General features: G+C 30.1%; 1 protein-coding gene across 1 annotated transcript in view; it reads right to left on the reverse strand.

Moving 5' to 3' along the window:
• The window catches only part of LOC143226327 (cholinephosphotransferase 1-like), a 45,388-nt gene extending 22,314 nt beyond the window's left edge, over window positions 1–23,074 (reverse strand). The window contains 6 exon segments of the mRNA XM_076457145.1: window positions 707–838; window positions 4,405–4,489; window positions 6,820–6,961; window positions 13,139–13,286; window positions 22,730–22,858; window positions 22,860–23,074. Coding sequence (XP_076313260.1) covers window positions 707–838; window positions 4,405–4,489; window positions 6,820–6,961; window positions 13,139–13,286; window positions 22,730–22,858; window positions 22,860–22,967 — 744 coding nt within the window. The 5' untranslated portion in view covers window positions 22,968–23,074.
• Between the last annotated feature and the right edge of the window lie 252 nt (window positions 23,075–23,326).

A 23,326-nucleotide genomic window follows, 5' to 3' on the forward strand; every position in this document is an offset into this window, starting at 1 on the left:
AAAAAATTTAAAATGCTTCCATTTCCTATGTACAGGCACATTATTTAGATATTAAAATAATTGATAATGATGTCAACTTAAATATTTTTCCTTTGCAATATACAGCTTGCCCTCTTAAAGGTAAGGTGCCATACTATTCTGTTAAGTGTTTTATTACTTCACAATTATTGATTTTGTACAATTTGTAATAAACTACAATAATTCATTGTTAATTTTCAAATATTACTGCAAAAATCAATATTTAACAAAGAAACTTAATAAGATATACTGTGATAAATATAAGAATGTATTAAATAAATATACAAAATAAAAATTAACAAAATGTTACTGATAGTTTCTGATATGTATTTTTAGTTGTTGAGGTCATTTAAACAACTTGGCACTACTTTTGTGTGTTTTATTTGTGTTTGTTCTACATTCACCTCCAAAACCCAGGGTACATTTTATACCCAACCTAAAAGCCTTTCTCCAGGGAACCCTCTTGATTTGTGAATCATCTTTGATTTGGTTTTTGTTTGGGCTTGTTTTTGTTCAATATGTACAATAAAAGTAAAAAAAAAAAAAAATTACTTTCCATTGAAAAACAAGTAGCTAACAATTTTGTTTCCAAGCATCTTTAATTTGGTCACTGAGCATCAGGTGTTACCAAAAGAGTAAGAGTCAGTCTCTGGCCTTTGTCAGTCAATATAACGCCTCACAAACTTACTGCAACAGTGGATCCATTCCTGCCAATTCCTCCTGTAAATATGACTGTGAAGTAACTATAGACAGCAATAGAAGCAGCAAATATTCCACAAAGAACAGGAAGCAGTTTCATTTCCAAATTCACCCATGGTATCTACATTATAAATTACTGTTACTATGCATAATTCTAGACATAACAATGTAGCAATTCCAAACTTCAGACACAACAAACCGAACTATTACCAAATCTGATCTACAGCAATTATTACTGCACGTACTTCAAGACAAATATAAAAATATCAAACCTTATATGAAAGAGGAACTGGATAATCATGTTTCAACCACCAAATCCATAGAGTAAAATAGTTTTTTTTTAAATATTACATGCAATTTTATAATTTTATAGTGACAATGATGGATCACTTCCATCATTTAACAAACTTTGGTAAACTGCTCTTTCAGAGGGGTTCGATTTTAGCAAAAAGTACAAAAATGATCAGTTCAATAAATACCATTTATGTTAAATAAACAAGAAAAATTTCAAAAAGACAGGATTTCATATTGCTGCTTTAAGTAAAATCAGTGAAACTGAAAAATTAAAACAGTGGAATAACTTCTCCAATTACTTGTATTATTACAAGCTATTGTCACTTTATATTATTGCATTAGATACATTTAGCTTGCATCAAATTTTCTAGGTACATTAACCAGCATATCTAATGAATGTGTGGAGATAGAGCAATACTTGTATAACGAAGCTGACATGATTGTATCAATACAATATGATTTATGTATCATCACAAAATTGGACAAGCTTTCAGTAAACATTATAAGCCTTTTGTAAAAAAATAACCTGACTTTCTAATACAGTATTTTTACTAAAAATTAATGATTCAATACAGGAAGATGAGTATCAAGTACAACATGTTGTCTTCATTTCATTTACCAAAAACATTTCATGCAAAATAACACAAGTTAACAATAACAAAATATGCATTAACTTTTTTTACTACTCTTGCCAACTGCCATTTGATTGATCCAATCTGATAATTTGAAGAAAAAAAATTACTGTAAATTGTGAAGTGCTTAAAGAAGACAATGTCAGTTATGTAGATAATACATTACAGACAAGACTTAAGTTTTGTAACAAACCACTGGTAAAACTTTTGTATCTAGATATGTATTGTACTGTAGCATCAGTGTCTAGATACGCATCATGCTGGTTACTATGCTGAAAAATACACCTACTAATACCGAACATACCATGTTTGGACCTTATGACAATTAATTATAATCATACTTTGCCAGCTTCTTAAAAGCATTCACATCCTGACACTTGTTACTGTATCAAATGGTTTACATAAAGTGTTTTAATCATTACTGTATTTGTGTAATGAATATGGCAAGTATAGTGTGGTTGAAATATTTTTATATCCTTTCTAGTTATTGAAAAGTTTTAAAGGAGTAGAGTAAGAATGTAGTGTTAAAAAAATATAACCCTAGCATAACGTCTTATGACAAATATAATCAACTATAATCTGCTTAGCCAGTTTCACACCATAACAGTTGTCCTTGAAACAGTTTTAAAGTTTCAAACCATGCATTACACAATGTATCTTAATTCTTATGTTATTCTTTATTCCAAATAAAGTATAGTTTCTTTTTGTTCTATTTATCGTGTGTGTGTGTGTGTGTGTGTGTGTGTGTGTGTGTGTGTGTGTGTGTGTGTGTGTGTGTGTGTGTGTGTGTGTGTGTGTGTGTGTGTGTGTACATAATTTATTTTTAGCTTCTGATATTATTTATTTCTTTGTGTATTAAGAATTTCAGGTACAACTTACCACAGTACAGCAAATAATTTGTTTTTAACTGAGCTTCATAAACCAACATGCCAAATAGCTACAAAATAATACCTTGCATTTGTTGATTATTGTATAGAACAATGTTAAATTTTCAACTAGTACTTGAAAGTTTCAGTACTGCCTCTAGTATTTATTACTTCTGTCGAGTTTTTTTTTTTTTAAAGGATTTTTTTTAAATGTTTATGATGAAAGATGAGTAAGATACTTATGTACAATTCCAAACAAACATACAAGTCAGACGGAATTCCAACTGACAGAAAAACTGTTAAAAGCATTCATAAAATGTCTGAAAAAACATATCAAAGTATCATTAAAATGACCAAAACTATCATAAAGCTACATTCAAGTTATACACACTATAAATTATCTTGCATTTTACACCCGAATCAAAGTGTTAAAGCTTTAGTAATTGTGTATTCTGTGCACAAATATCCAATGAATGTTGTCAGGTGCACTAAATACAACCTTAAAAGTAAGAGTTTTATCTGTGCTGGGTTTTTCCTCAGTTCCTGTTGAAAAGTTCACCATAGAGCTTGATACATTGTTTCAACATCAATACGAATCAAATTTATCCACAAAATACTAAGCTTATGGATAGACAACATACATATGTACCTAAATATTTCAACATAAATAGTTTCACCATAAATATACACTGAGATAGACATTTAAGATCTTTCAATTAGAATAAGATCATACACTTGTTGCACTAGAACATAAATAGTGAACACAATGCAATTATAATATATTATTTCAATCAGTCACAATTAGGCCAGTAATAAGAGGCTTAAACTGATAAAAAATGCTGTAAGTCCATTAAATGATGTACAAGTAAATATTTGTCATAATTAATTTCCAGAAAGTAACTTGTTTTTCTAACTGAACTTAATGTTACACTTAAAAAGGCATTTACAGTAGGTAATGTCTCGAAAGAATCCAAAATGTCACCCACTACAAGAACCAGTGTGCAACCAGTTCATAAGAAAATTATGTTCTATAATTTTACAACAGTAGTACGTCAATGTGACAATTCTCTCCACATTCAAAAAACAGAATATTTAAATGCAAAAAAAAAGGTTTAAATTTTAATCACATTAAAAGAAATTAATTCTTAATCAATAAAGAGCATAAAATAACAGCTGAAACCAATAAATGAAAATGGTACTACACTCAAAAGGCTTCCAATTTTACCAATAACACTTTACTGAATGTGGTAAAGTATCTTAATATGTGCTAGCTAAATGTTTATTCTACGTTTTCATGGAATGCTGCATCACTGTACACTGTTAATTAAACCAAACCAAGTAGCATTTTGTTTCACCAGCTATAAATACAAATGTAACTTGCACGAATGCACTAGTTAGGTAACATATAAAAATAAAGCAAAGTCAAATGCGTGTGTGTGAAACAGAAAACAGTTAAGCAGAAAGCTTAAAGAATTTGTTAATTAAAACTTTATGGTCAATTATTATTTTTAAAATCTTATAATTGATAAGTCTTGAATGTTAAAACACTTTCATTTGAAAAGGTTAATTTAAACTACAAATTCCATCTGTAGTTGGTAATTAAATCCACAGTTTATGAAAATGTATGATCATCCCTTCTTCCCCTTCCACTCACATAAAAGACAAGTGGACCTAAACTTGAAAACTGTAGATGAAAAATGTTTAATCTAAAAGTTCTTAAGAGTTGATTTGTTTCCCACATAAGACTTACAGCACTACAAACAATTTGTAAGTACTTGTACGTAACGTAATCATATTCCCAAAACTTTTTCTGTATCTTACTCTACTAAATATGTAGAGTACAATTTCCATACACATCAAAAATTAATGAGAAACATCTGGAAGTCACTACTCACTCTTGTGGTCCAGATACTTGGACCAAACACTGCTGAAATCAAGTGTATAAACATGACTGTGAACTGTGCTTCTGTCACATCAAATCTGGAAGTAATCAAAGCATACACAGTGAGTACACTGGCTTTATCATCTAATGATGATCATTAAAAAAAAGTTCTTAATTTGATGATTAGATAAATTAACTAATACTTTTAATATATGTATTAAATATAAGTCAGTAATAAAACAAATACACTCTTACACAAACAAAAATCTACCACTCATATGACACCTTTAAATATCAAACATCAGCCTTTAAACAATAACTTTTTAAACTACAAAACCTTATTTTCACTACTTAAAAAGCATTATTAAATTTATTTTAATATTTGTTTTAAAACAAATAAAATATTACACCTTGTGAAGGCCAAGAGGGAAAAATAATGGAAGCATTTTAGAACTGTTTCCTTAAAATATTAATACAAGTGTGCTGAACCTTGCCAGCAATGATTAACACATTAAGTTTGATAAAGTGACAGAAAAAGAGAGATCATGTATCAAAATCATTTTCCTGCCACAAGATTTCTCTTAACCCTTTCTTAAGAAACAAGTGTCAAAAGCCATGTCATCAAGTTTGATGACTTGCATTCAAGATTTTATTGAACTGTTTTATGCATTTATGTCAATAAGTTTGAAATGAAATTGTACACTATAATTTATACTTTATTATAAACAATTAATTTCTTAATTTAAAAGTAAATATTATAAGAACACATCTAAATACAGATTTTAGTGATTCACATGGTATGTTGAATGCAGCACTTTAAATTTAGATGCTTATGATGTCAAAATACTAAGTTTATAATTTTTTACAAATTAAAAATATCAAATTAAAATATAAACCAATAACCTCATGTTTTTTTTATTTTGCTGATATACTGAACCAAACATGGTGGTCCTGTTCAACTCTTTACATTTTTTGAAAGGGATCCTTATATACACTTCTATATATAGCATGAATAATCAATCAACAGGTTAGAATATCCCTAGAGTGGTTTTCTCCACCATTTTAATCTTTGAAAAGGCTTCCACATTCTTTCAATCCAGAATTTAAATGAGGTCAGTTGTGGCTTTAGTCTACTCAAAGTTTCACATTTTATAAAATCTAAATAAATCTTAGTTAGTATGCTTAATAAATTAGTGAAATTTATGGTATCAGTGTAGTTATTTATGATTTTCTGGTTGTTCAATGGTAAATATAAAATCTAAAAAACTTTTTGTTTGATATCCTCCAAGTACAAAATTTTAAAAGGCTTAGCAACATGTGTCCAGTAACAACTAAGTACAAAGGTCGTAGTGAGAAGAGATTACTGTTTGCTTCACTTCTTGATTTACTGTTCTACATTTTAAAATAAGTTTAATAAGTTATTTCTAAATTGTAATAATAATATATAATAATTAAAATGTGACTGTTTATTACAAAATACTAGTCCACTATGCAAGTTGGGTAATGTTAGGTTGGCATGACTGATAGGTCAATATAATAAACATATACTAGATGGATGACCTGAGAACATGTACACCATGTCTATGCAAGTTGGGTAACGTTAGGTTAGCATGACCGAAAGGTCAATATAATAAACATATACTGGATGGATGACCTGAGAACATGTACACCATGTCTATGCAAGTTGGGTAATGTTAGGTTGGCACGACTAAAAGGTCAATATAATAAACACATACGTTCATATATAGCATTATGAGACTTAAGCTACTTAGACTAAATATTTGTATTTTTGGGTTATAATATGTAGTCATTATAGCATGAAAAGATCAAAATTTATATTTCCAAACATTTTCTTGATTGTTACAAAGTTGGTTAAGTGACAGACCCCACACAGAGTATTGAAAATAACAAAATGTAAGGTCTTATTTAAAACAAATGTTTCAAATTTACTTAAGAGGTTTTAAAGATTACACAAATAACGTTCGAGATTTTTGGGATGAAGCAGAGTTTTTAATAATAACATTAAATCACTTTGCACTCGGACTATTTTCATAAACAAATCTTTGGAAAAATATTTCATTAAAAAATCTGATTTTTTGAATAAAAAAATCAGTAATGTTTACTAAAAGTTCAACAAATTTTGTGAAGATACACATGCTGTATCAAAAGTTATAATGCAAATATTAAAGTGTGCAAGTGTCAACAAACTTGTGTATATTATACCAAGCTCATTGCAAAAGGGTTAAATGAAGTTAAAACATCTTTTTGAAGAATAAGATAAAATTCTTAAGTTATTCTGTATATTTAGCGAAATATACAGAAAAAACAAACAGAAAAAAAAACTTTAATTTTAGTTAAGAAACCTATATCAAGAACAATGGCAATATTGTAATCTTCCTTCGAGTTACTGATGGTTGCTCTTACTTACTTGCCAAATCGTAAAGTTCCCGATACATATGTCTGCCAATGTGCACAATAAAAGAGAGCAAAGGCTGCAAAACACTGGAAGAACATCCATGCAGGATATGCACCCAGTTGAACTGCTATACATACACCAAGGGACACAAACACTGGAAAGAGAATGAATCATGCTTATTGAATTTGTAAAATCTGCAGCCTTTCCTCATCCTGCAATTAATTTTTATTTCAAGGTTTGTTTTCCATTGTATACAATATTTTTTTACCAATATAAACAATTATTTAGCATGTCATAACACAAGATAGTACAAAACCATATTTAATCACATTGTTATATTAATGTACTGTGTTTAATTAACCTGTTCAGTGCCATAGACAAGATAACTCATCCAAGTTGATCAGTAGCACAGTGCCATGGACGAGTTAATTCGTTCTCAATAATGCCTAACTTCAACGCTAGATGTCAGCACCATGCATGCATTTGACCTACTGACATACTGTTTCACTTGTGATCCAAAATGGCATCATGAAAAAGGTTACAAAATGAAGAAGCATTAGAGTTGTATTTTGAACTTGGTTCGGAGTTGTCGTAGCAGCTGAAATACTTGGCAATCAACAGGTTAAAACTCCTATTAATAAATGGAATGTTCTAATTTAAACTCATCTCAGCTAGCTTTCCTTGTTTGTCTATTTGCAAACCTGATATTTCAAAGTGTTTCTCACTGCTAACCCTTTCTTACCATCCAGCATCTACTCTAAAGGTAATAACAGTGGCAAATCCTGGGTCAAAATCTTGCACCAAGTCTGGGTCTGGATATAAAAAACAGTATCATAGAGCACAACCTAAATAAAGCAACTACTTGTATACAATATTTTAAAGCAAGTCAGCACTGGAATTTGGTTAATATGTGCTTCACAAAGGCTATCAGGCTCCCAACAACCCTGATACCATGCTGTCACATGCCTTTATAGAAACTGGCAAAATGCCTGAAGTGAATGAGAAGATCCAAGTATTTTCTGGTTCAGTGTTACTCTAGAGTGGTTCACTGTCAGATCTTTGTTGTCTGCAGCAATTGTCTTATGCAATGTAAACATTAATATTGTGCTTAAATTTTATCTCTGCAAGAACACATTATACTATTTACTTGAGCCAAAGGTTTCATGAACAAGTAACTAATGTTTAGGTAATTTCATTTTGTTGAAATGAACTTGTGTAAACTAAAATGTAATTTATAAGCTCTTTTCAACAAACAAATTTATCATTATGTCTGCCACAATTAAATGAACTATATTTGAAAACTCTCAAGAGGTTTATTTTTAATTAGTTTATTAATTTTTTCTGTATTATAAATAAATTACTTGTTAAATATTTTATCATTATATTGTACATTTTAAATTTCTATGTTAAATACAAATAACTGCATATTTTAATTGCAAAGTATTAATACACACACACACACACACACTATTACAATAAAGAAAATAAATACTTAGAAAAACTTTGTACTGTTAACTCAGTATCAGTGGACAAAATAAACACCAAACAGAACTTGGTATTGCTAACTTACTAACAATGGAGAAACAAAATATCTAGCATAACTTTGTACTGCTAATGCAGTACCAGTTTAAAAATACTAAATACAACTTTTATTACTTAGTACCAGAAGAGAAAAACACCAAGCAGAATTTGATATTGCAAACACAATATCAATGGAGAAAAAAATACTTAAAAATTCTATATTGATTAGAAGTTACTATTAATTTCCTGTTCCATTACTAAGAATCAAAATTTGTAAGACATGCCATAAGAGTAAATGAAATATGGTGAATATGGTGTACGTGTGCGTTTCTCGTATAGCAAAGCCACAAAGGGATATCTGCTCAGCCCACCGAGGGGAATCGAACCCCTGATTTTAGCATTGTAAATCTGGAGACACACCGCTGTACTAGCAGGGGGCTGGTGAATATAGTATTTTCTATAAGTTATAAAACATGTTATGACAACATCCACTTTTTAAATGCTATTCTCAAAATTCCGTTGACCAATAATTGTAATTTCAACTTTCCCTTTACTTCTTACTGACTTGATAGTGATTTTGAAAAAAAAACAAAAAAACTGTTTCTTGGAAAATTTAAAAAGTTTCATAATCAAAATAGATAATTCTAAAATGTAAAAACAAATTCCTTGGAAAATTCTACTCAAAATAGAAATTCATTTTTCTACAGTTTTCAAAGTCAAAAAACAAATGTTACATACTGTGCGGATATCTTTTCCAGCATAAAATAATGCAGCTATCCAACTTACTCTACAGAATAATGCAGCTCTAATGTATTCTACTCTTCCATATAAAATATGATTTAACTAGATTTAATTTACATTGTGTGTGCGTGTGTGTGCACGTGCACATCATGTTTTGTCATTATCAAATAACCTTTGACATTTATTCTAGATAAATATGTTTTTTGTGGTTAAACTAATATTTAAATAGTATTTTAATACACTTGTCTATAATCACTTAAAAAATTCTTTCTATCCACATTAATTAGTAGTTGACTTCTTGTGTGTTGGATTTGGAGTGGCATTATTTGGATTACGGTCCCTCACTAAGGAGAATTAATTAAGAAAAGTTTCTAAGTGATATAAACAACACAAAACTTTAAAAAGTAAAGTAAATGAAACTCTAGGGCAGACTGACTGCCTCATCACCAGATACAGAACAATTGTGAATTCTTTTGTACAGCCTATAACAAAATATTATGCTGCAAAAAAACTTAATTTTCCCTAAATCTAATCACTGTTACAAAATACTGTATTCACTGTAAAATGCAATTTATACCATTACTTCTTCAACTGTAAATATGCAGTCCATGATGACCTTGAAAGATATTAGATTCACAGAAGTGGATAGAAGACAATCAGCATGCATTAATAAGAGGTTACTGTGTATATCAGTAAAAGTTATTGTTCATTATTGTGTTTAACAATGCAGCATTAAAAAAAAGTACAGTAATTTTTCATACAGTCAGAAATTTACTAATTCAATAAGCCAATGAATACATTTCTGTTAACTTTCTTATAAAAACATTTCACCTTTAAGATTTATTTACTTGTACGTCATTAAAATAACACATTTCTGGTATGAATAAAGTATTATTTAAAGCCAGTAACAGCACAGTTTTCCATCTTATGATAAACTGTCTACAAATGGTCTGATATTGATTGACAAGTTCTATCACAAGCTACAGGTTTTCATAACTATTAGAAAAAAAGAAAAAAAGGTGATATGGTACATATACACAGGGTGCAAGTACAATATTTTATCACCATAATCATGCATATATAATCCAGCAAGGTTAAAAGTGTCAGGTTTAACATAAATTATGTTTTTGCTTTATAATTATACAAACAGTCACAAGCTAAATTTTTAAATAATATTCTTTAAAGATCAGAAGAATATGTTAATGTGCTCATTGAAGACAGAAAATTTTATCCTAATTCAAAGATTTTAACAGGAAACATTTACCTTTATTCTAAAATTGTTCTATTTACATTTTTCTGAGTCATTACTTTGCAACAATTTAGTGTGCAACACTTCAGAGATTCTTTAACCAACACCGTCACAGGAATGCCAGAAGTTCTTTCTCTATGTTAAATGCTCATTTTCTTGCTAAGTTATATTAAAATACTTCATTCAAGTTTGTTTGTTTTCTCTAAAAATTCCCATTAATGAGTTACCACACTCAACTGACCTAGACTTTTTAATCCTGTTCACAAGGTTATTCAAGTACATGTAAATATCTGAACACTGATGGAAATACTTGAGTTATGAAAAGTGAGCTTACTTGCCAGTTACACCAGATTTATACCTCTTTCATATTAATAAAAATGATAAAACCTTGCATGGATTTTAACAAGCTCTCATTTTATTAATTATTTTTAACAGTATATTTACTTAGAATATATAATAATTTGGACACATCTTTTTGATGTATACGCTCACTTATTATATAATCATACAAGTATATTGTAAAAGATATAAATACGTACTAAGTTTTGAGTCATCCATGGATCCATCTGTGGCTAAACTGTAAACACTGTTAGTAAGTATGCTTGAAATCATTTTGTCATCTTCACAACCCAACATTTGTACAATGGCTGTAGTTTTGGTTCTAGCACAGCAATATTTTTTCGCTATATCAGATTCTGGGAACATTCTTTTGAATAGATGTCCTGCATGATTGGCTACAGCTAGGGGTAAATTATGAGCAATGACAAATTGCGTGAACATCACTTCTGCATTTATGGTTTCATATTCTGAATTCTTACTCATAAGTGTCGTTATCTGCATCGTTATTGTCTTTGCCTCAGCCTGTTGTTGGTGAAATGCCGATTTTGTATGTCTGGAACAATCGTTTATCCCACCATGTGACACAGAAAAATCAATGTGACAAACTGTACAAAACGGATGACTGTCACTGACTTTTGATGCAATGACTGGATATTTTGCACTATACTCTTTCCTAAATTTTTGATTCACAGTTTTAGTCCTTTTAGATTTGCCAGAAACAAGACAATCTGGTGAACAAGGCCTCTTTTTTTCCATCTTGTGAACAACTGCATTGGTGTTTCTATGCAGCTTAGAAAACGAGAAATACTCATCAATGCAATCACTGATTGGATGACAAGCACTGATGATGTAACTATGGATTTCCCCACGTACTCAGTATAGAGAAGCACCGCACTCAAACTATTGGTAATATATTATATAATATAAAATAACTTGGGAGTTGCAACAAGTCATAATATTTGTCTGTATGAGCATATAGTTGTGATGTATACCCCAAAATCGTGATTATTATGCTCAAATCGTAATGGTTGGCATCTCTGTACTGCTATATGCAATTTAGTTATTTATGTTACATAACTTTTGTGGAACAAAAAAATTGAGTATAACTTAACTAAGACTTCTCAATGATCTGGCCTTGCCTACTGAAAAACATGCATTAATCTAGTGATATATCAAGGTAGCAAATATTTACTAACACAATCATAAAAGTTACACAAAAATATTCTTTAGTTAATTTAGAGAATGAAACTTTTCTAGAACATCATTATAACACACTTAACATATCTTGCTAGACATAAACTGATCACAAAAGCTCCAATAATTTTAGGTTAAAAGAAGAATGCTTTGGATTAACTTGTCTCTCCTACAAACAAAACATGAGAATGGACTACTTCTATTAGAAGCCACTTTAGTATCACAGTTAAATTACCAAAACCAGTACTGACAGAACACAAGTTATTTTAGACTAATTTAGTACCTGCAGTGATGATCTGTAAATTTGGTATTCTATTTTGTATACTATCTAATTTAGCTTTTAATTATATTAGTTTTCTGACAAAAATCAAAATAAAAGATAACTTTAATTTGAGATGCCAAAATATACACACACAAAGTACAAAAACTTGTGTGTATGTAAGTTATCTAACTACTACCGACCAATCTCAACCACACTTTATAGGGAAAAAAAATTTGAAACAAGGGGCACGTTAGTGAGCAGGTTCACACCTACACTCTCCATTATTGCTGGTATTGAGCATTTATTATATTTGACATAATTTAACTACATTTACAGATTGTGCCACATCTTTACACTGACAAAAAAACAACACATTTTCTGTAACACAACATACACACAGTGTAAGAGGATGGCACACAGTTTTATATCTCAAAGTATGCTGGTGCCCTTTATAGAGAAATGCAATGAAAAAAAGCCATAATTCTTCCAATAATATATAATCTGGCTGCTAGCTCTTCCAACAGTCACCCTGACCATCACACAGTGAATAATATGTTTTAATTATACACAGAGTTCTTAAAGCTTACACAAAACGTTTGGTGAAGTAATAAAGAATACTGTAATAATATGTTATAAAAAAATTGTGTAAAAGGTAAAATTTTTGTGTTATTTATCATAGTATCCAACCCCAATATTGCTTGGAGTTCATAACCCAGACAAAAAATAAGTACCTCAGTTTGTGCACTATAAAAAATCAATCCATAATCTTCAAATATTTACATTTTATTTTTTTATAATTAATAATTATCAATAAGGGAAAAAATTAATCTGTACAATTTCTTTCATCTGTGTGTGTGTGTGTGCCTTCTAAACACATGCCACTTATGCAAGTATGATTACCACCAAAAAAATGTATTTTTTCTTAAATATAACACATACATGCATAAGCAAAACCAGAAGTCTTATTTATCATCAAACAAAAATATCCTCAAACAACAAAATAACTGGAGTCAAGAAAACATTACCTGTTGACATGGAATCACAGCCATGGTCAAACAACTCACCAAGTGGTGAACTAGTACCAGTCCGTCGAGCTTGTTTCCCATCACATGCATCCAAAGTTTGATAAACAAACAGACCAACTGCACAAATTAGGAATGCCCATCGTGGAGCCTGTAATTATACAACCACTTTAGCTAAATTACCTTCCATGTACTTGTATTTATTTTATTTATACATATATCTAGACACTGATATCTATGAATTGCAAAAAGAAAAGGTTTATTTGGTGATAGCATAACTGTGCAATACCAAATAACATCTGTGGTCATACAGTACATGCATTATGACATTTTCCAAACCTCAGTCTAATATCCACACATTAATATATTCTTAGGATCTAATAATCATCCCTCAATTTCTTTTTTTTTGCTTTATACAATCAATTCTAACAATAGGTCATATAAATGCAGCAAAATCTGCAAAAACTTTACTGATGACTCTGAATTTCACCTTTTATAATGGCATCACCATTACCTTTGTCAGACTAAGTAATAATACTTTTGCTAAAATAGTCTTGGTTAAGATCATTTTTATCGAACAAATATAACTTCTGTCTCAATAAATCATAAGCTAACTTGTATATGTACTCTCATGTTTCCAAATAATAGTGCAGAGTGGAAACTAAAGAATTTAATAACAATACAGGATGGAAAAATTCAGAATTAAAACCTACTGATTGTACAAGTCAAAATTAGAGTATGAATTTGAATTAATGACCAAACAATAACCATGCAGAATGAAGTGTCTCCAAAATTAATAATCATACAGGCATGACTATATGGAACACAAGAGTACATTGTTCAGATAAAGTACTTAAAATAATATTCAATAAATAATGACTAATCAGAACATTCTGTTGTTGCCTGCCATACAATTAACTAGAATACATTATGGACATATTTTTTTAAAAAAACCAGAACAGAAGGATGTAATTATGTAATACTGAAATGAAGATCTGCAACAGTAGATTCTCAGTTTTGTTATTCTGGAAAAGGTAACAATCAATGAACTATTAAATTACTTAACAAATTGTTACTGGAAATGTACCAAAATGCATCTCAGATAAACTAAAATAAAAAAAAAGGTTCATGTTTTCAGTTCTTCAATTCTTTAAACAAAATTTAATACTGTTGTCAAGGGTGGCAAATATAAATGTTAGCACAATAGAAATGTTTCCATACTTCAATTCTAATAGAGAAATTCACCTTAGGAATCAACAGATTCCAAACTAATTTCTGAATTAGAAACTGAAGGCAAGTATTTCATCACTGAATTTGTATTATTAATCAATGTGAAATTACACTTTAATGCAGTTTTAATTCAGTCTAATGTGTTTGAAAGAGATTTTACAATAAAAAAAGCAAAATATTTTGTTTTTGGTTATCAATTTCCATAATTAACCAACAACTTGTACATTCACAGCTAATCCAAAGTTATTTCAGAATATGTCACTGAAGCAACCATGACTGCTGAAACTTGCTCATGTTGCTGAAGTATACTCTAGATATCCAATTAATGAGCAATTGATATAATTACCTTTGATTATTGATTATGCTGATTGACATCACAAAATAAAATCCAGTTAACTGAAATTATGAAGAAAACAAATAACTTTATAAAAATAATAAGCTAATAAAAATTGGTGTTCTCAATTATTCCAACTATCCCATTAATCAAAATAATGTCCTTCTGATTTCTCATTAATTTAATATTGTTCAGCTTAAATGGTTAGTATCAAGACTCGGGAAAAAAAATCAAAATTAGTATTTCCAATTGTTCCAAGTATCCAAACCTTATAAGAATAACTGATTAGTTGAATGTAACCAGTTAATGAGCACAATAATTAAACAGTTACCAAATTCCACTAACTGGCAGGTTCTTCAGTCGACTAATTGTAATTATTATTATTATATGTTGACAGTGTTACTGTTTTTATCTAAAGTACAATGTTAACTGAAGAATAATTTGATTCAATGTTTTCTAAACAAAGAAAATTGTAAGCAGCAAAATGGACATCCCACACAGATTTAAGTGCATGTTATCTTTTGTCAATATACTGCTACTAGTACTTCTTCAGGAGTTATTTTCTTCTGTTTTGATCTTTACATTAATGTTATTGGCACAGGTTAAAACTGGTAAATTAGCTGATTAAAACAAACTGACATATTTTTAATTGTATTCAGAAAGTTAAGTGTTACAGAATGACATATCAACTGATAAATTGGAAGATAATGCATTTGAGTTATCATAATTTGGATCACGTTAAATATAGATGAAACTTAATCGCATAATTAAATAAAAGGATCTCGGGTCATTTAGGTCAATAAAGCAGTGTCCTGTTGCTTGCAGTAAAGCTAACAGAATTTTAGGGTGTTTTATAAACATTAATTACAAGTTAAATTAGATAATTATCTCTATACAAATCACTAATTAAGCCTCACATGAAATACAATGTGCAGGTTTAGTCTCCTAATTTGGGAAATAATATTCAATTATTGCAAAATGTTCAAAGGAGGGCTATTAGAATGATTCCAAGAAAAGAGATATATCTAATTTTCTCTAGAGAAACAAGAGATATCTTCATTAAAGCTTACAAAAATATCCAGGAGAATATTTCAATAAAGGCTCTTAATTTCTTTGTGCTATGTTTTGAAACAACAGGATAAGGGAACAAGTTCAAGAAATGGGAAAAATAACCTAGGTTCCAATTAAGATTATTTTTCTATGACTGGCTTACAGAATGAGTTGTTGCAAACAATGGAAGCAAACACTTTACAGGAATGTAAGAGGGAATCTATTTCTTGAAAAGTAAAGGGGAGTTTCAAATTTTTACTTTTTCATAGGTAAGGTATACAAGAATAGCCTGGGAGGAATAAATAATCCCTCGTTGTCTATATGCTTTATTACATTAAGAGATTAGTAAAACAAGATATTCCTTTGGTAAAGCCAAATTAATTTTCATCAAGTGGTCTTGCACAGCATCTTTCATTAGACTCTTTGAAGCATTCATTGCTTCTGAAATCAAGACAATCTGGCTTAAAATTAATTAAACAATGCTTAAATCCTCTTCCTAGGACCTAAAGTATAACTACTCGTACTTGTCCAGGGTCCTCAAAAGTGCTTTCTTTCAAGAGTTAATAAAACTAAAATGAAGTGTAACATATTTATTTCTTGCTATAGAAGTTCAAATGTCATGCTATGTTGTAGTCTACAGCATACATAATTCTTCTCATGATTCACAGCATGTGCTCATTTTAATTGACATCATAAGAGTACAAATTACAAAATTAAGCATCATTTTAGTGTCTGCTGACTGACTGACAGACAATATATTATATACTATACTATTGTGCATAGTTAAAACATGTGATCCCCTCCAAAAAGCCTATGGCCTTGTATCAGGGAAATTCACCCTCTCCAAGCTAATAGCACCTGCATCCTTTCTAGTGACATTCATAAGCTTAAAAATAGGTACAAAACTAAAGAAAAAAGTTTATTATTCTGAAAACAAGTAAATGTTTTTATTGTTTGAGCATTAAAAAAACAAGTTGAAACATTTGTCTAAATCTAACTTGAATGGTTACTGACATGCACATTAGTGTAAAAAGCCAGAACTGAGGCATTAGTCTAATGCAGGGGTTCCCAACCTTTTGGCACTTGCGACATGAAAATGTAATTGACGAAATAAAATTAATGTTATCCCAAGCTACTTTAACAAGGCTACGCAACTCCCCTGTCAAGGCTTCGCGACCCACCGGTTGGGAACCCCTGGTTTAATGAATTAGTTAGGCCTTGATATACTTATTTCACATTTAAACAAGTGTCTTCCAAATTTATTATTTGGCAATTTCACTAACTTTGTGCAAAAAATTATGGAACACTCACAACGTCAGCAGATTATGTACATCATACAATCCTCACTTCAGAATATTTTACTAAAATGTATTTGAGTATTTTATTACAAAACATTTTGAGCATTCAAATATTCAGTTTCTATTTATAATGATAGTCTTAAACCTATCAGTAGTAACCAATCTGGAAATAATAAAATATGCACTATGCAGAAATAAAAAATTTAGTATTAAGAAATCAAACTTTACACTTGAAATGCACTTTAAATAAAGCATATCTAAAACTGAGAATTACATTCTGACCATGTTTAGTAATTCTCATAAAACATGCACCAATTTATTATGAAAAGATATATGCCCATTCTGATTCCAGAAGAAATACTATGAGAACAGCAACACAAACCTTTTTACATATACTTTTTTCAGTTTTGTTTTGCCAATGTACACACTATTCATAAATAATATATAAACCAAAGAATGTTAACTACAAGTGATGAATGAAAAGGTCTACCTGCTGGTACAAATAGAGCTGGGATACACAGATAGGTCTTTGCTAAATGTACCAGTAGCAATCTTAATAATAATTTAATCTTCATCATGAGAGTGGGTTTCAGTAAGGTGAATGGCCTATGTCAAGTGCATATTTTTCATGTTTTGTTTGCATTTACATGGCCCCTGTGTAGTATTCCTTACCAACCAACAGAGTCGGAGCATAATGCTTGCCAGTACTAGTTTTGTAACAAGGGGGTCCCAGCTGCTTCCATAGCTGTGCTTAGCTCCTCTCACACAATGTCATCAATGCTACAAGGCAGACTTCTTAGCACTTTCTTTTGTAAAACAATTCTAACTTGTATTCTCAGTTTACTTTATATCATTGTTTTGAGGGTCCAAAAATAATGCAATAAGCTCTAATTTATGTGCTGTTTCTCAATGTGCTACCAAGTGCTGCCTTAAATATATGAACACAGTAGTTTTAAACAGCGGCAACTTTATCAGATTTATCACGTGCCAATATCAGATAGCTTTAATGGCAGGGTGGCAGTAACCTGGTGCACCATTAAGATCAACACTTCTGATTCACAGCACAGTTGCAGCACATTTCAAGCAGTGCAACACCAGCAGCACTTCTCTGATAACTTGCAAACTCTTAAAACATGCACCTGGCAACAGTCAGTTGTAAACTTTTTTGTGTTAACCTGAAGATAACCTAAGAAGGTCAAAATGTTGTTCTGTACTTAAAAGTTTTAACACCCATATCATCTGTCTTGAGAATACATTTTAACTTGCCAAATGTTGTAGAATAAATCCAATGTTTGGGTCTCTCTACATTTTGAGTAGGTCCTATCAAATAACACTGCTGCAAGTACCTTGTTTTGTAGATTAGTTTTAGGCTTCAGGGAGATGTTACTAATGTGTATAACATGAGACAAGGTGATCAATGATCCAAACAACTGTGTACATTGTTTTAATGGGCATAAATTATTTTATCATTATTCTTGTGTAACAGTAAATGAAGCAAGTTATAAAAAGTAAAGAAAAAGAATTATAAATGTCCCAATAAAAAAAAAGTGTATTTTTGATGCAAGAAAATAGATTAAGCCAGAAGCAGTTTCAATGTTATGTATTATTTAACTTACACAAATCAAGAACACTAAGATGGAAATTTTGGACAACTTCATGATATTAATGAAAGTTTGAATACTCTGGTAAAATACAAATGGAAATATTAGAAGTAAACAAACAGAATGTATGTGAAATTAGGTAGTAGATTTTTGTTCAAACAGAGTTGATGAATTTATAAGTAAAGACTTTTATAACTGTTTTAATATAGATCAGTTAAATGAAACAATATAAAACTGTTGATTCTGTGTGTATAATATCAATTAATGAAAATGACATTAAAAATATATATATAAACTACAAAATGGAAAAAAGTACAGGTGGTATCATTAAAATAATACTGAACAAATTATGCTAATGTACTTGGTTAGTGTCAATAGAAAAAAGGAGTTTTGTTAGACATTTTAAAAATGCTGTCATTATAACAAGATTAGAGGACATAATATCAGTCAGATCAATAACATTTAAGATCAGTAATGAAAGAATAAACAAATTTTTAGTTTCAATAAGTTGTTCACAAACCGTCAGCTTGAATACTGTAAAAAGTGTGCAAAAGATGTATTAGAGTGTTTACAGATTAATCTATCAATGATAATTACATACTCTATTTTTCTAGATGTTTTAAAAGCTTCTGACACAAGTTCATAAGAACTTCTGTTGAAAAAAACTTTAAAAAATTGGAATAAGAGAAAATGTTTTAAGTTGATTTAACTTGTATATGCTAAACAGAAAGCAAGTAGCTGAATGATTAGTGATGAAATGAACATAACTGCTAGAATACCTTAAAATAAATTTTGAATACATCACTGTTTTTATTTTAATTTCTGTACTACTCAAGGTCCGATAAAGATTTAAGATGCATAAGAAGATAGTTTAATGATAATTTATTATTTTTAAGCATAAATAAAACAGTATAGAAAACATTTTTTTATAAAATAATAAAATAGTTCAAAGCAAACCAATAATTTGAGAATGTATTTATGAACACTTATCCAATAATAAGTAATTCAATTTTCAAAAAAATCAGAAAGTATTATGTATCTCGGAAAAATACAAGAGTACAGATTAAACTAGAAAGAATATATTAATAGAATAATTAATTACATTAGCAGTAGTACTGAAATATGTAAAATATTTGTCTGAAAATTGAAATGAAAATTGTTTATTATGGTTAGTTTCATTTAATTCTACCACATGGTATACCACCTGCTGAGGAAATACTTATCTAACATTTAAAAGTTTTAATAATTTTCAAAGAAATATGGCCGATGTAAGCCCATTTACACTTGAAGAGCATATTGTGACAAGTACGTTGGTACATGAGTGCAAGAATACTGGTGACACCCTGGATACATAAAATATATAGATAAGTAGGGACTTACGTGCCACCCTGTAGTTACAAAAAATATTAGTGGATGTGTACTGTCATTATTAGAATATAATCATACCAAATTACATTTTTAAAGTTTGATTATACTATCACTGCATAAAATATATTTTCAAAACATTAAACAGATTTACTAAAACTTTAGACTTCCTAACATAAACAATGAAATCTTTACAAGTTATTTACACGAAGCAGCAAAATGTTTTAATATTTCAGATCCTATAAGCTCTCAGAACCCTGATTCTTCAACAAAATTGACAGCTGGCTTATTTTCTGCAACCATTTTTGCAATCAGTGTTGAATTTCGTTCAGCGTAAGGTTCATCACCTCAGCATCTCCTTGTAATGAAAGGTTCAATGTTTGTTTGACTTCTCTTGTTCAAGTACTTGCTGTTAGGTGGATGCTTATGTTTCAAGAATTAAGAATCAAACTTTTTCCTGTTCATTTTATCAAAGTATTTTCACACTACTCTTTAGACACCATCTTGCCATTTGTTGCACACAGTACTTAACCAATAGCAGATCTAGGAAATGCAACATGCTGAATCTGTGTCAATCACCATGCTTGTAATTAATTTTGACTTCATTTTCACTCATTCCTCAATTCAATTTTTTTTTTTTTTAAATTAATCAATATTTAAATATATAGTCAAATAATTATATTTCAATTATTCAATTTGTCCCCAGTTTACATTAATGACATGGATAGAGAAATAGTTAATGGTAGATGGCTTTCAATTATAAGAAATGTCAGATAATGCATATGTACTATCATGACTTGAATTAAGTATACTTCTGATGGAAATAACTAACAGTGTTAAAGCTATACAAACAATATGCTGTTCCCACTAGCAGGGCAAATATGATTTTATGTTATACATACAAAAATTGAATACAAGTCTGGAGGTTGTTATTTAATTGTGAAAGTCACTAGTTAAACTACATTTGAGAGTACTGTATTCAATCTTGGTTTTGTTTACCTTTAGGAAAGTCATTACTCTTGGAAAGGGCTCAGAGGAGGGACAGTACAATTACACCTAGTAAATTTATCACATGAAGGTAGGTTAAGGTATCCAATATTTTCTTTTGAAAAACAAAAGATGAATTAGAGGTATCTGACTAAAATGTACAAGATAAAGAAAACTGAAAATGCTGACACATCTGTTTCTTATGTAAACACAATAGTGACAGGACTAAGGGAAACGTATATAAAGTTTGGCATGGTAGGAGTCATCTCCAGTTAATATTGTTCCATTTTGTGGTGGAATAATAATAAGAAATAACTTCAAATGTGTGTGTGCATGTAGTTTAGTGGAACAGACAATGAAGGTGGACCAACAGGTCCATTGTTGTCCTTAAGCACTATAATAAAAATGATTATTTCCAAATCTATTATAGATTCTCTATTACATATAAAACACCTCTCCAGGCTAACATATACATGCTCAGATGAGGCAGTGAATTAACAGTGGATGATGCCCTTCATAAGTAAATTAATTACTTCAGTTTTTTTCAGACACTAATATAAAATATTTGGAAAAGTTTCTCTTAAATTTTTTGTTATATACAAAACGTTCCACTCCAACATATACTTGCCTCAGGCAGTTAATTAACAAGCCTTCAAGAAAGGACAATAAGGTACAATTTTAAAACACAGTTCAAACAACATACCAAGACTGTATTTGTTGGTAATTACATTTTAACATTTTGTATAGCATTGTATCAAACAACCAACATATAACAAGATGCACAGTATGTATAGATTTTGTTCAAAAAAAGTTAATTGATTACAGGTTATGATATTTAGGGTGCAAAACTACTTGTAATATACCTTATTGTAGTATTCCAAAAAAATATGTTTTAACTTTGACACATAAAGCCTTCACATTCACCTGTTTGCTGACAGCATAATTTCAGACAAATGTAGTGCCCACATGTTAGTTTCATGTTCTTCTATACATTTAAGCAACCTTTACATTTCCCTTTCTTATTTTATATTTACCATCCACAAAGCAGTTGGATCACACTGATTTAAAGTAATTTGAAATTGTATTGAACAGGAATATCTTCACAGATCACTGATTAGCAGGAAGGTTTCTGGAAGTAGCACTTGGAGTCATATTTTGATTTAGCTGATATAATCCTGTCTGTAATTTTAGAATGAATTCATCTTTGCACAATCTGCATTTTGCAAGAGAAAAGCAAACTACAGTCTACACAAATTTGCAGAAAATGGAATAATTATTTTTGATTAGTAAAAGGTAAAACTGAAATAATCAAATGACATGAAATGTGTCAGAATTAATTAACTGCCTCATCAGAGCAAATATATGACGATTTGGATAGGTTTTTTGTTTTTGATATCACAGGAAAACTGTAATAAGTTTGTAAATGATTTTCTCTGATTATTATACTTATAGGGAACAGTTAAAGCAAGTACATGACATGCAGTACCTAGTGCCATTCAAGTGTCCTGTTCAAGCAAAAATACGCTCCTCAAAAATTTAACCATTGCCAAAAGGGTACACAATATACTCTGATGTAAAGTAAGTTAAACCATTTGAATGACAAACTTCAAAATCCTAATGGTTTAAAGACCGTGAGCATACATGTTCTTATATATTTATAAACTTGTTATAACTTTTATTAACAAATAATAGCAGAGTATAATAATTATAAAATAAATTATTTACATACCTCATGTCTGGCGTCTGGACTATAAAATACAAGTATTAGTGAGGTGAATATGTTGATAACTAGTCCAGCAATTGTCATTAGATTAGGGGCTAGCCACAATGGAAATTTTTTAACCAGCCAGTTCCAAAAAAGGCTGCATAAAAGGATCCAAAAACGAAGAGCCGGAAGCACTATACTTGTGCTCTTTCAACCTTTTTAATTGAGCAGATGACAAAATATCTGCCGAACTGAAAATCATTCTCACCAATACACTTCAACCTACGCTAAAAATTTAACAACTTCCCCAACTACCACACAGCTTTCAGCTGACAGATTGTGTAGCTGTAGTTGGATTTCTACGCAAGTGTAATAAGACTTTCTGTCGCTAGGTGTGAGTAAATGAAAGTATGTTAATTTTTGGCCTAGTTTTGAACCATAGGGGTAAAAACGAATTCCTATTTCCTTGTACTCTAAGATTTGAACAGTATCTTTATTCAACATACAATAATCACAAAATGGCATTTTTCTAAAAGTTTTCAATAATATTATGTATTCTATGTAATTAAATCGCATTTATTAGCTTTAAAATATTTAAGAAAACTCGAAATTAAGAGTAGG

Source organism: Tachypleus tridentatus, chromosome 9 (genome assembly GCF_004210375.1).
Source record: "Tachypleus tridentatus isolate NWPU-2018 chromosome 9, ASM421037v1, whole genome shotgun sequence".
NCBI lineage: Eukaryota > Metazoa > Arthropoda > Merostomata > Xiphosura > Limulidae > Tachypleus > Tachypleus tridentatus.